The sequence below is a fragment of the Malus sylvestris genome, chromosome 10 (genome assembly GCF_916048215.2).
Source record: "Malus sylvestris chromosome 10, drMalSylv7.2, whole genome shotgun sequence".
NCBI lineage: Eukaryota > Viridiplantae > Streptophyta > Magnoliopsida > Rosales > Rosaceae > Malus > Malus sylvestris.
In genome coordinates, this window is record NC_062269.1 from 42,469,858 (window position 1) to 42,483,260 (window position 13,403).

General features: G+C 37.4%; 3 protein-coding genes across 5 annotated transcripts; all 3 read right to left on the reverse strand.

Moving 5' to 3' along the window:
• Nucleotides 1-567: 567 nt before the first annotated feature.
• LOC126584881 (long-chain-alcohol O-fatty-acyltransferase-like) lies at nucleotides 568-1,902 on the reverse strand. The gene has a single exon (XM_050249251.1). It carries the CDS (start codon nucleotides 1,815-1,817, stop codon nucleotides 708-710), a length of 1,110 nt encoding a protein of 369 aa, XP_050105208.1. The 5' UTR covers nucleotides 1,818-1,902; the 3' UTR covers nucleotides 568-707.
• A 3,358-nt stretch (nucleotides 1,903-5,260) lies between these two features.
• Nucleotides 5,261-6,752, reverse strand: LOC126587642 (acyl-CoA--sterol O-acyltransferase 1-like). The gene has a single exon (XM_050252733.1). It carries the CDS (start codon nucleotides 6,558-6,560, stop codon nucleotides 5,454-5,456), a length of 1,107 nt encoding a protein of 368 aa, XP_050108690.1. The 5' UTR covers nucleotides 6,561-6,752; the 3' UTR covers nucleotides 5,261-5,453.
• A 2,003-nt stretch (nucleotides 6,753-8,755) lies between these two features.
• On the reverse strand, nucleotides 8,756-13,100 carry LOC126587395 (uncharacterized). Of its 3 annotated transcripts, none has more exons than XM_050252435.1 (10): nucleotides 12,973-13,100; nucleotides 12,202-12,582; nucleotides 11,846-12,090; nucleotides 11,619-11,703; nucleotides 10,892-11,077; nucleotides 10,633-10,800; nucleotides 10,329-10,529; nucleotides 9,479-9,650; nucleotides 9,220-9,391; nucleotides 8,756-9,138 (listed from the first exon to the last, which is right to left on the reverse strand). In XM_050252435.1, the coding sequence occupies exons 2-10, from the start codon at nucleotides 12,556-12,558 to the stop codon at nucleotides 9,045-9,047; spliced, it is 1,680 nt and encodes a 559-aa protein (XP_050108392.1). In that variant the 5' UTR covers nucleotides 12,559-12,582; nucleotides 12,973-13,100; the 3' UTR covers nucleotides 8,756-9,044. The 3 variants fall into 3 exon arrangements, with proteins under 3 accessions (XP_050108392.1, XP_050108391.1, XP_050108393.1); XM_050252434.1 differs by having other exon boundaries at nucleotides 12,202-12,593; nucleotides 12,973-13,074; XM_050252436.1 differs by lacking the exon at nucleotides 12,973-13,100 and adding an exon at nucleotides 12,703-12,940.
• Nucleotides 13,101-13,403: the final 303 nt, after the last annotated feature.

Here is a 13,403-nt window from a genome sequence, read left to right on the forward strand (position 1 = left end):
TTAAGTTAAATCTAATTTGACTTCAGCCACAAACTTTAACTAACAAGGTAAAATTGAAAATTATTTTTGTCAAATTAGTTGTGACTAAAAGGTTACGGATTCGAGTCGTGAAAATAGTCTATTTATAAAGTAAAGATAAGACTATGTATGATAGATCTTTCCTAAGATTATCGCAAAACAGGTAACCTTATTGTCTTGCAGTCTCCCTTTAGAAGTGTTATTCGTAGAGAAAGGTACTTGCCAAGATTCTTAGTAAGAGGAGAGCCACAAAAATAGCAGAAAAACTTGAAGCCAGGGAGAACAAAGTGTCAACAAAAAGTTGGCAATTTTGGTCTTTTATTAAAGACTGGGATTGCTCAGTCACACGTAACTAATTAATAAAGAGTAATGTTATTCTTACCATATTTCTTTACCATCTTAGGTGGCAGATGAGTTAGACAAGCTACATCATTTAATTTCAATCTTTTTATTAATTAAAACACTTAAATAAAGGTGGAAGAAGGTGACTCCTCGTATACCACAATCATCATTTAATTAACAATCTTTTTTATTAATTATTGATTAACATTTTGAAATTAAATGCTTGTTAATTTAGATGATGTAACTGTCCACATTAGATACCATTTAAAGTGGTATACAATTGTGGTACAAAAATATAGTAAGAATAACATTATTGATTAGTAAATACAATTATGGTAGTGCTTCTTCTATTTTCCAACTATGCTTAAGAAAGAAACTTTGACAAAGTTACCAACACTTTTCATAAACTCGGTGAAAGCCGTATATTCTCTGTACGCCATGACGTCCGGTTTACACCGCACCATAATAGACGGCAAAAACAGCCACACCCCCGTCGCCACCACAAATGCCATCGCCAACGGCCCCGAAACGGCAGCAGGCAACCGCCACTTACCGTCAAAAGCCTTCTTGATCACAATCTCAATGGACAAACATATTCCGTGGAGGAGGAAGAAGCAGGTCAGCTCCCACGTGGGCAACGTCCGTCCAATGTAATAGAAGATGAGCTCATGCATCACCGCCGACACGAAAAACGACGCGATAACAGCCGGAATCGGGGCCCACTTTGTCCCGAGGGCACCGGTGGAGATTTCCCGGACGGGTTGGTATACGGTAGGGTGTAGAATTCTGCTCACCATGATGTTCCACCTGCTTCCCCAGAAGTCCTGGAGTGAGGTGGCGAGGTAGGGTTCGTCGAACTGCGGCTCGAAATCAACGCCGAGGAAGACTCGGGCCAGTGATGCGACCAAGGCGAGGATAAGCTCAAGGCCGGTGTACATGTAAATGGAGTAGAGGAAGAGTAAGATTTTAGGGTGAATAAACTGTTTGTTGTGATATACATGTACTGACGTGGAAAAAATCAAAGCCTTGGTCACATAGTTGAGAGTCGATTTCTGGCCTTTTGGGAGAGATTTTGAAGCAGAAATTCTCTGCGCAGGACGTTCTTTCTTTTCATGGTTTTTGGGGTCGTTTCGGAATTTGATTGGAAGGCAAGCTAAGGGGATGAAATGAGATATGGAAGTGGGAGGGGTGGTGGCGAGGGGACCTTTGTTAAAGGCAAAGAGGAGGAGCTTGAAGTTGGCAAGCCAAGCGAGGAAGAAAGACGACGGGCCGCCGAGAAAAATGGTGGTCAGATTGAGAGGGAGGTAGAAGAAGAAGAATACGACGGGTAGGACGGCGAGGAGTCTGGTAGTGCCCGGAGAAGTGACATTGCCGACGGTGTGACAGTAAGATAGTGATGCCACAACCAAAATCCAAACCATGAAAAATATTGGGATTTCTCCTTCCAATTTCTTCATTTCTGTGAACAATTCTTATGAGAGTACTAGTTTTTTAGATGGAGAAAGATCGTCCTATCGTATTTATATATTGTAAAGGTTGTGACGGAACAGTTGAACACGCTCATCCCTATATTGTAGTTTTTATTTATTTATTCAGTCTATATTATTATTTATAAAAGAGTAACGTTAGATAGATTAAAATTGGAAACAAAATGATATGTCATTAATAAGAAATAAGTATGTACTTAAAGTAACAATTCAAACATCAACTTTCATATTATTAATTTACAAAATTTAGTATACAAATTCAATCTCTAGCATTACCATTTGCAAACAAGAATATAGATTGTATTTTGAAAATAAGATGATGTGGTATTTGATAGTTGGATTTCTTTTTAAAACATTATGAAATTCAATTATTAAGTGTCCCATCATAAGATTAGAGAATATGATCTTCCTAACAAATTTTTGTTAGTCAATTATAAATCCATGTCACTTGAGGATAGTGTAATTAAATAAACTTTTAATAAATCAAAGTCCAGTGGAATAATAATTTAGTGTTACGGTCTAGTGATATTTTTCTTTACTTGTAAGTGAGAGGTCTTAAGTTCGATTTTGGTCAAAGGCGAATTCAAATTACATCATTACTAACAAATTGTGAGGCTAATCTCATTCTTTCTTTTAATATAGATAATATTATTTGTTTAAAAAAATGTAATGGAATAAATGATGGCTCTTTTTATTATATTGCAACGCAATCCAACAAATATTACCTTTGATTTGAGGCCAATTGTTTATTCGCGTTGGAAGGAACCAAGAAAGACTTTAAACTTAAAGTGACACATTAGTTGGATTCAACAATTAAAAGTTAAAACAAATTTTAATATAGAACAGCCCGCCATTCATCTTCTGGATGTAACCTTGTTTTTACTTAATAAATCTCGAGTTTCTAAATTTAGTTTTTGTGTATTTACTAGTAATTAACTGATGAATTATTAAAATAGTAGAGATTAAACGAAATGCGAGGTATATGCACGGATATTAAATGTAAAGATTTAGTGATTTTTTTAATAAGAGAATCAGCTAATAATTTTGAGGAAAACTAATGAAAAGGGTTAAAAAAATTTGAATTTTAACAATAAGGACAAAATAAATAGTAAAGTAAATAGTACCGGTATTGATTTTTTAGTGTAAAAATGTAATTTTTCGTTAAATGAACAGTACCGAAAATATTTCGCTAAAATTTCTATAATTTTGTTAAAAGAATTCACTATTCGAGAACCGAAAAGATTCGTAGAAAAAATATAAGAAATAGTCGGTGGTCTAACAAAGAAAATAAAATAATAACACAAGTCGTGAAAGTTACTTGGCCACGGGGCCCTCGGGTCCTCTTTAAAGGCGAATTAACATGCCGGCAAATTAAAAATTTGTAGGGCAATAATATGCGATGGAAACAAAACAACGGTAGATGGATGTTGCTTTCATTTTTTAATTTTTTTTTCATATATTGCAATCATTTTCTAGATGTGTGGTTTGATAGCGTTGCATGTGGCATATGCAGTAGCTTCCCTAGGAGTCTAGGACCAAGGACTTCCCACTCTTCTAACAAATTAAGACAGTGGAAAAAAAATTAAATCTTTGCAAGATGACGTGAGTTTGAACTTTGTTGGTGACCAATTTAATATTTAATATAATAAAATTTATCGTTTAACAAAAAAAAATTAAAACAAAAAAGTTTCGACAAAAAAAAGACAAGTGTTGGAACTAATTTAAGTAATCGAAATCAGTTTTAATTAGGTCACTGATCATCTGTAATTCATATTATAATTTACCAATTCATGATTTTTTTCATTTATTTAAGATTCATTAGTGTGTGCCCAACTTTTTGTATGGCGGTGTGTTCTTTCTATATTACCTTTTTTTTTCAACTTTCTCGAGCCGCAGGCTGAAAAGGATATGTTAGACAATCTAAATTTTATATAAAACGGATTGTTCATTACCTGGTGCTTGAATTCATTAATGTATTATTATAAGAAAGTTTTAACGAAAAGTCCACGATCGTATTGTTTACTTTAACGAAAAATTATATGTTTACACTAAAAAATCAATTATAGTACTATTTACTTTACCTTTTATTTTGTAAAACTTAAAATTTTCAAACTTTTTTCATTATTACCTTTATTCGAAATTTCATGATAACGATGAATCCATTATATGTAATCATTCTTCATTTGATGGCTACCAAAGGGCCCCCTTCTTCCTCCCATTACCCTTGCCATGATGGATCTGGACAAGTCCTATCCTCCTCCTACCTCTCCATCAACCCCATCCCGTGGCCTCGTCGGCTCCGGCATGCAAGCTTCAAGCTCACTCGCCAAGCCAACATCGAGTATTTAATTGAGAAACCCCAATTTGTAATCCTCCCAGATTTGGTCGGGGCAGTCTCGCTGCGGGGGTGGAGTCACCGACTGAAGGAGGGTTGGGCGGGCTGAATATGGGCGGGATGCGCTTGGTGGTGGTGGGAGAGGATGGTAGCTTGCGATAATGGGATGGAGCCTCGGAGGGCTGGTAGTATTTCGGTGAGGTAGAAGACGTGCGTTTGGATAGCACGATAGCATATGTTTGGCAAACAGAATTAAAAGGCTGATTGGTTATGTTTGGGCAGATTTGAGATGAACAAGTGTTGTTATCTAGTTGTTCCACGTATCCAAGTCAGAATACTGGGTACTCCCCGGTCAGTACCCCAGTGTTATCTTACTTGATTATATTTTCTCACTTGCATGTTTTTCTTGGACGGTGGCAAATATAATCTGCCACGTTACATACACCTCCATATCGCACAACAAAACCAGCAAGCCCTATTGTCAGATATTTACACCGTTACTGTTCTAATTTAACTATATTATTGTCATTCTGTATTACAATCTAATAATATTTCTCTTCATTTGAAAATGAGAGGTATTAGGTTCAAATATCATGGATGACGAATTCAATACCAAATTAGATTGTCCATTATGTAATTTTGCCGAACTCCATCTCCTCTTAATGTAAAAATATCGATGTACTGAAAAAGAAACCTATATTACTAAGTATTAAGTTTTATCACAAAAATATCAGTACTATTAAGAATAAAACTATACATTTATATATTATTACACACATATATTATTTCTTATTTTTTTCAATTCCCCAATGTGAAATTCACCTATATGTGTCAATCTTATGTTGTTATTATTATTGCCCATCCTTTTATTTTTTTCAAATTATTTACTTACTACATGTATGCATACAATATGTCTCATATTTAGGTTATATTAAACAAAAACTTAACATATTATAATTTAAACGAAATAATCAAAGACATCATCTTTTTCTCAATAAAAAAAAAAAAAAAAAAAAAAAAAAAAACTTGCTCTTTACATAACTTGAGAAGTTATTACCAGGACAAGAATGAAGCCGACTGATCGAATGGGAAAATATCTATTTAAAAATGATTAAAGTTGTAGCTTTAGTTAAAACAATGTCAACCGCACTCCCCTCCTAATCTTTCTCTTATTCTCTTTCTTCTTATTTTAACGGTTACAATTTAACTACATCAGCGTCTTCTATTTGATTTTTTAAAAGCCTAAAACTACCACCACAAGTCTGCTTTTATTACGAGGTTCTTGTTATTGTCGCTGTTGCGTTCACCGCTGTAGAAGCGAAAGCATGGCCGATATTCTTCACAAACGCGCCAACAGCCGCGTACTCCTCCAATGCCCTCACGTCCGCCTTACACCGCAGCAGAGGAGGAAAGAAGAGCCAAAACACGGTGGCCATCACAAACGCGACGGTCAACGGCCCGGACACTGACCTCGGCAGCTGCAGCTTCTTCCGTTTCCCGACCGCCTTCTTGACGCCGATCTCAGCCACCAAGCACGCCCCGTGGAGGAGGAAGAACCACGTGATCTCCCAAGTGGGCCGCGTCCTGCCCAGGTAGTAGAATATGAGCTCGTGCATGATTGCGGACACCAAAAACGTCCCCATCACGCCTGCGAGAGTAGCCCACCTGCGCCCGACCACACGAGTTGCTAGCGCGAGGATAGGCTCATACACGGTTGGGCGCAGGATGCTGGTGACCATGATGTTCCATCGCCTACCCCAGAAGTCCTGGAGCGAGGACGAGAGGTAAGGCTCGTCGAATTGGGGCTCAAGCTCCAGCCCCAGAAGCGCTCGAGCCAACGTGGCGGCGATGACTAGGATTATTTCCAAGGCGAAGTATATGTGGAAGCAATACATGATCCATAAGAGCTTTGGATGAATGTGCTCTTTGTAGTCATATAGCTTAACCAACAAGGCAAACAATAGGCCTTTAACTGCGTAGTTTAATGGGGATTTTGTTCCATTTTTGGTTATTTTCGGGGCTGGGTTTTCTTTGTTTTGGGTTTTTGAATACTGGTTTTGCTGAATTTTGATGGGTAAGCAAGCAACCGCCACGAAACGGAGAAGAGATATCGAAGGGTCGGAGCAGAGAGGGCCTTTGCCGAAAGCGAAAAGCAAGAGCTTGAAGTTTGCAAGCCAAGAAATGAAGAAAGCGGTGGTGCCGCCGAGATGGAGGGAGGAGAGGTGGAGAGGGAGGTATAAGAAGAGGGACACGATCGGAATTATGAGCAAAAGTCTTGGAACTCCTTTTGGCACAAACTTAGCAATTGCATAGCAGTAACATAGAGATAGGTAAACTGAGAGCCATACCTTGACGAAGTTTCCAATCTCACCCTCCATCTTCTTCCCGAAGAAATGATGCTTCTTTGAATTCTTTTTCTTATACGATATCGGAGCAGAGGTTCGAACACAAAACCCCAAGAGCAAATATAAACGCTCTTAACCACTTCAAGAAGCTACGAACCTATACACCTCTCAGGATTGTTGTTGTGTGACACTGACATGGACGAATCTGTGGCTAGCTGCGAATGGAACAGAAAAGATAATATTTGATCACGTGACCAATAGGATCCAATCAGACGGAGATTATAATTTTGACTTGTGAAGCTGAAGAGGGAGGTTGGCACGACGTACGTTTGTTTGGTTATTATTAAATTATTAATAGTTAAAGGGAGGGCCGGTATAGTTGTGCAGGGCGTCACGGAATGAAGAAAAAACTTAATTCCATCACCGACATACGACATTTTCATAAAATAAAATAAAAAGGAAAATACCAAATCCATCCTCGGCCAGAAACAGAGAAGGTAGGATGTCATTGTGCTGGTTTCTCAACGCAATCATACACTGCTACGTAGAAAAATTAAATGGTGCCAGTGCCTCGAGTGATGTGCTTAAAACTACAAGCAGCATTTCCGGTCCAAGGAAAGTTAGGCAATTAGGGGAAAGGGTTTGACGTACTATTCCACGGACTATTTCCATTCAATGTAGTTAGGCATTTTGTTTTGGTCAATGTCTTCGTCTTGAGAGAGAGGGAGAGGTAGCTGTAAAAAATTAACAACAAATGACTACGAATCGAAACTGCATGTACAAAAGTGAAAATTTGTGCAAATTACAGATAGACCTGGAAAATGAGTTGTGTTGGTGTCACTTTTGTGTCATATAGGTTATCTCAACGTTCAAATCTATTATCTTAATTGATCCTCAATTCGTTAATGGTTCATGTCGCATTAATAGATCATGCAAGTCATTGTCATGCGTACGTCTAAATCTTATCGGTACTTAACAAATGACTCAATAATGACCTGACTTGTTAAATGATTATTAAGCAGTTGATCCAAAATATGTTAATTTTCGCATCATTTCGTATCGCTTTAACGAATCATGCAATAAATTAATAACCCTGACAACAAGGACTATAAAAGTGTTTATTTATTATTTTTTTCAAGTGAATAAGTAAAGGGGCGAAAATTTCCAAATTTGTCACCCGCGATCGCCTTCCAAGTTTGAATCTTTGGCAGATACTGCGACTATTTCCACTGGTGTTTCAAGTAAGCGTCAAACCTGACCAACTCCAGAGTTCAATTTGTGTGTCAACACTGAGGGATCAGCATGCTTCCAAAGGAATAACGTTGCAACGAACAATTGAATAATTGAAAAGTACCCACTAGCAATTTTCAAAACCTACCACCTACTGTTAGGTTTTTGGTTCGTCAAATATGTCCTAGTTGGTTTAGGATTGTTTTAAGAAACCTAGAGGTATACCGATTCTTGTCCTAGAGGGATTAGGAAAGAATTTCAGTTTTCTTATTCAATTTAGGTTTGGATTTCTAGAAGTCTATTTGAATTTGGATAAGTGTAATTTCCTAATCCACTTAGAAATAGGAATTCAATTAGCCTTGGGACATGTAAGCCAATTGTATGTCTGTAAATAGGGTGCGGCAAGGTGAATAGAGAAAGAAAACAGCCAGGCAGCCAAGAGTTTTGAGATTAGTTCTAGGGTTTGCAAAAGTTCTGTAATCTCTATTATTAATCAAATGAGCGGTGATTTCTATGCCTAGAGAAATCACAACTGGACGTAGGCGTAAGTTCTACCGAACCAGTATAATTCTTGTGTGTTTTTAAGTTTTTTTCTAATATTTGCTAGTTTAGTCTATTGCCGTTGGTTACATTAAAGAACAAGGTCTAGTGTGCAGGTTTTTTTCAACACCTACTTCTAGCAGCAAGTATTCCGAAACGTCCACAAAATTCTGGTAAACAACCGACAACATAAAGACTTAAAATGTTTAAAAGCACTTTCGATAAGCATTTTCGAATTGCAAGAGCACTTAAAATGCATTTTGGATGAAGCGTCAATAATGTGCAAAGAATAAAGTACTTAAACTACTTTTTCAAGATTCAGTTGCATTTTACTAAGAATTTATTTTTTAAATATTTCAACAAAAACGCTTTTAAGTATTTTCAAAGCACTTCCACACATCCTAATTCAATTCAATTTCACCAGTGATACCAGAAACTAGAAAGCATCCAATCAGAAGAAAAGAAAGGAAACAATTTTTTTCTGATGAACAGATAATTATCAAACAGTTCGTTACATTCCTTTCGGCACTTTACACCTCGATTACAAGACACAATTTTAGACGCGAAGCTATCTACTCTAACATCGATTGCTTTACTGTCAAAATTTGGCCAAAACTACAAAACATCGAATCCACGGAACCATACCATTACGAATTTCATGTTACTGCTGCTGCTGCTCGTACATCTGCACATACAAAACGTCAAATCCACAGAACTATAACACTACAGTCCTCAAATTGTCCCATGTTACTGCTGCTGCTCGTATATCTGCATATATGTCTCTGACAGCGCAACCATTTGAGGAAGGGTTTCGGAGACATGAAGGTCCTGCATCTCATACCTGAAAACAACAGAAGTTAGGCCATGCATTTGAATTTTCTTTAAATTTACATTAGGCCAATAAACAAGGAATAAAGTGTACCATAGCTCTTCAGATTTTCTTTGTACAAACACCCTGTAGGAACCTTCACCAGGTTTTCCGTCATGGACAATGTTGGCAATGAGATCATACTTTGAGCGCAGCCTCTCGTTCTCTTTGGTGGTTGACAACGGGATGTAATCTTTCAATTCGAGGTTCTTCACAGGAAAGTTCACTGCAAAATGATTATTCGAATACAAAATATGAGCATTACTGATCGATTAGTCCAGTACAAAATATTTCCATAGACATATATTCTCACCTAGTGTGGGATTCTTCTCCACAAAGAAATTGTTCTTTGTAAAACGTTGCATGTGGAGAATAAGATACTGAGGTAATCGGGTGACTCGATACCTCATCCTTGATATGCGAGGTCGGACCACTTCAGTGACTGTCTCCCCATCAAATTTCTTCAAAATGTTGAAGAGTGGGACCTAAACCACACGAGACAGAACTGAGAAATAAATACATTTTGAAAGCAAAACTCAAAATAACAAAGGTGTGCTATAATCGTTTAAATAGAGGATGATGTATGATGCAAGACTCATGAGACATACATGACGGGCATCTTCCAGGGCTCGATTCAATATTCAAGGAAAATGGAAAACCAAAATGCTTAGAAGAAAGACCAGTTGCCGTGTCCCTAATTTGCAATCAAATCTGAATTAACTATATGGTATTGAACAGGAGCAGAAAGAAAGACTAAACCACTTAATTCAAGGCAATCAACTATCCTCCATTCAGACCAACAAAATTGAGGAATAGCCCAACTACCCATCTTAATGGCCAGCAAAGTTGTAAATACCTAAGATTATAATTACAGAATCCGAGGAATCCGACTCAGAGCAATCTTAGATAACTAGTGTACAAGTTGGGCAATAGCACCACTAAAGTCAATGTATGTAACTCCAGCAAATTCAGACATGTTTTACGTAGCCATGGAAATCCCCTGACAAGCTAGGAAAAAAGTTACTCAGGCACTGAAATTATTAGAAAGACATTAAAACCTTTAAAAAGGCAAGTAAAGAATGACCTTCAAACTCGCTAGAAGATGCAGTGCATATATAGAGACTACAAAGGTTGTCATATGCACAAAATAGTGTTCCAAGTACCTGGGGTATTATATTTTTCTCCATCACATCTTTGAAAAGCGGTGGTGGGGGCAAATCCAATCCAAGCATCAAGAAAGGCATTTTGCAAGTTTCCTTGACAATGCCCTTATTTTCAGTTGCAGCACCTGAGTTCTGGTCATCACCATTTTCTATCTTCTCAATACCTTTATTAGGAATCTCCTTCATAACCTCCAGTTCCCCCTATTCACAGAAATAATACATATTATACTCTAAAGAAAAGTGAAGGTTAAATTGAAGCAACAACAATACAACAACAAAGGAAAATAAGAATAAGAAAGAAAACCTGAAAGCACTCATATATGATGCTGCTATTTTTCTTTGAAGTTCTAAGAGCCGCATGCAGCGTATTAAGCAGCCATGATATGAATTCGACTGGGTCAGACTGTGCTCCAATTCGAAACCTTTTCTTACTGGCTTTCATAACTGCCTGTAGGAACTCATGTGGGCTGACCTGTAGACATTACAGATATAAAACATATGAAAATGTTTAATAACAATACCTAGTGGCATAAATATGAAATCTACAAGAATCAAGATCAAACCTGTCCTTTGAAGTTTCGTGCATGCCATATCTTTCTCGTTAGCTCCCCAAATCGATGAACAAGCGGAGACTTGCAATGTTGATAATTCTTAGGGATAAGGAAAAAGTTTCTTAGAGGAGTGACTCTCATTAAAGATTGAATCGTGACATTCACAAAATCAGTCTCCTTGATGTTATTGAGCCCCACCTGTTTTTTACAAAATCAAGAAAACACAGGTAAACAACATTTAGGAGCCAAAATAACACCTTGCTAGATATTTTTAAGACATAAATTGTAATGAAGTGCACCCATCGGACAGATCCATCCCTAATAGTTCCCAGACATATGAAAACACAGTACTTATGTGGTTCAAAACAATCTAGTCTAACCTTATGGATGAGAGAGAACTGACTGGTGATTTCTTGATACCATACAAGTATATCAAAACTGTGAACAGATATATCATAGCTCTAATTGTTGGCTATGCACGGAATAGATTTATCATAGCTAATTACTTATTTGGCAAGGATTAAAGATCCTTCTTCCCTGAGTTAGTTAATAGAAAGGAAACTCTACAGAATTGACCAAGCAAATTAGGAAGTTGAAACATAGCACCAAGCATCAGAATTGACAACAGCAGAAACAGAAACATATATGGAATTTTGTGCAAGAACTAAAATCAATACAATTCCAGGAAGGTAACCAGAACCATCAATATGGAATTTTGTGCAAGAACTAAAATCAATACCATTCCAGGAAGGTAATCAGAACCATCAAGTGCTCTAGACCATTGCTTGTTCTTGTCAATCTGCTCAACTTGTTCATCAGTAAACCTACATATAAGACCAAATGGATTCAAAGTTATTTGTTTAATTATGCATACTTACAAGGAATTCAAAGTTATTCGTTTACTCATGCATACTTAAAAGGATACCCAAGGAAGACTAGAAAAATAAGAAAATATAATTATCAAACCTTGGGTTTAGGACGTGTCGAATATCATCCAACGATGGGTCACTTATTTCATATCCATCGGGAAGGCAATAAACTTTCTCTGTTCGGAGATTGATATAAACATGGTGCCCAGCTTCAAGGCTATGAGTATATGCATGGGACTTCTTCCCTCTGCCTTGGTAATACTTCCCACAAACCAAGCATGCATACACATTCAAATTTGACAGTGACAGAGAGCAGAACTTCTCAAAATCGAAATCCAAAACCTGGACAAAGAATAAGCAAGCAATCAGTATCAATACACTGAATACTTTTGTATGGATAATATATAAACAAGCTGGAATACCATACTGTAACAACTCAGAATAGTGATATACCTGGCGATTGACAGTGTCAAGATAGGGGCAATCCCTCCTGACCTCGATTTCACGTCCCCGCCTTTGGTAAAGTCCTTGTTCAAGGTCATCATCATCATCATCCTCTAGTTCTTCAACTTGACCCCCATTTTGTACACCCTTTTGATTATCGCCGCCGTCCCCGTTAAAGCCACTCACAGGTGGCCTTCTGTGGTTGTCCTCGTCGTCCACATCTCCGTAATTAAAACCCGGAAGTAGAGTGCCTTCAGAGGCAGGTGACGGCGATGAATGCTCATTCAGCTTTTGCCTCTTCGGATGCAATTCAAACCCTTCCGTGTTCACACTAGCATTACCTTCATGTTCCCTCTTAGAGCTCATTCTCTTAACCCAATTGCAATCTCCCTGTTTCAACACTAACAGAAACAAATTAGGGCAAAATTCAAACTTTGATTTTTCTGAAACCCTAGAAGCATATAACGCAGCCATGAACAGAAAGATATAAAGCAGTTCCAACGTACAAACCTGTAAAAAGCTAATACACGCCAAAAAAAATAGTCGATTGAAAACGCAATAGCAACATTCCGAGTTTTAACACCAATAAAATAGCATAATGCTCTGTTTGGTTGCCGAGAAAACGAGGGAAAGTGAAAGAAAATCAGAGTGTTGAGTTATGTGCGTTAGGATATTTCTTTGCTTTCTCGTCCGATTTGAATTTGAAAATATATCGAAAATTACATGTGATTAGATAAAATACAGATGAAATTATCTTGGTGAAGATTGTAAAACTATTACCTTGATCAGTGTGCTGTTTGCAGTCGGAGAAGCGAGAGAGGGAGAGAGCCTTTCGATTTTGTTTCGAAGGAAACATGGAAGGGAAGATGCTGAGTCCAATAATTTGGGCCTTCCGGAACCTTCCGCGTAATATGGGTTTAAAAATTAATAGGTCCAAAGAGACGTTCTAGGCCCGTTTTTTAAATGTGATGGTAAGCCTGCTACGTGTTTATTTTCCCTATATCGACATCGTTGATAAATACGAGTTATAATATAAGTTGATTGATAACATCATCGACCTGTATCGGTAATATTAAAAAAATCAACAGGATCTTTTTCGGATTTTTTTGGTGAGGGTCTTGATAATCCGTGAATTGTGTCTGTTCATCGTACATCGTGCTGTCAGTTTTTGTCAAGCACTGTTTATGTTTAATTTTAAATAAAAATATTTA

What these genes read in the sequence shown, in the direction of transcription:
- LOC126587642 (XM_050252733.1), bottom strand. Translation starts at nt 6,560, where the DNA reads ATGGAGGGTGAGATTGGAAACTTCGTCAAGGTATGGCTCTCAGTTTAC.
- LOC126587395 (XM_050252434.1), bottom strand. Translation starts at nt 13,048, where the DNA reads ATGTTTCCTTCGAAACAAAATCGAAAGGCTCTCTCCCTCTCTCGCTTC. An exon ending in CTGATTACCTTCCTGGAATG is followed by an intron (nt 11,078 to 11,618) that starts GTATTGATTTTA and finishes TGTAAAAAACAG; the next exon opens with GTGGGGCTCAATAACATCAA. An exon ending in AGAAAAATATAATACCCCAG is followed by an intron (nt 9,651 to 10,328) that starts GTACTTGGAACA and finishes CGTGTGGTTTAG; the next exon opens with GTCCCACTCTTCAACATTTT.
- LOC126584881 (XM_050249251.1), bottom strand. Translation starts at nt 1,817, where the DNA reads ATGAAGAAATTGGAAGGAGAAATCCCAATATTTTTCATGGTTTGGATT.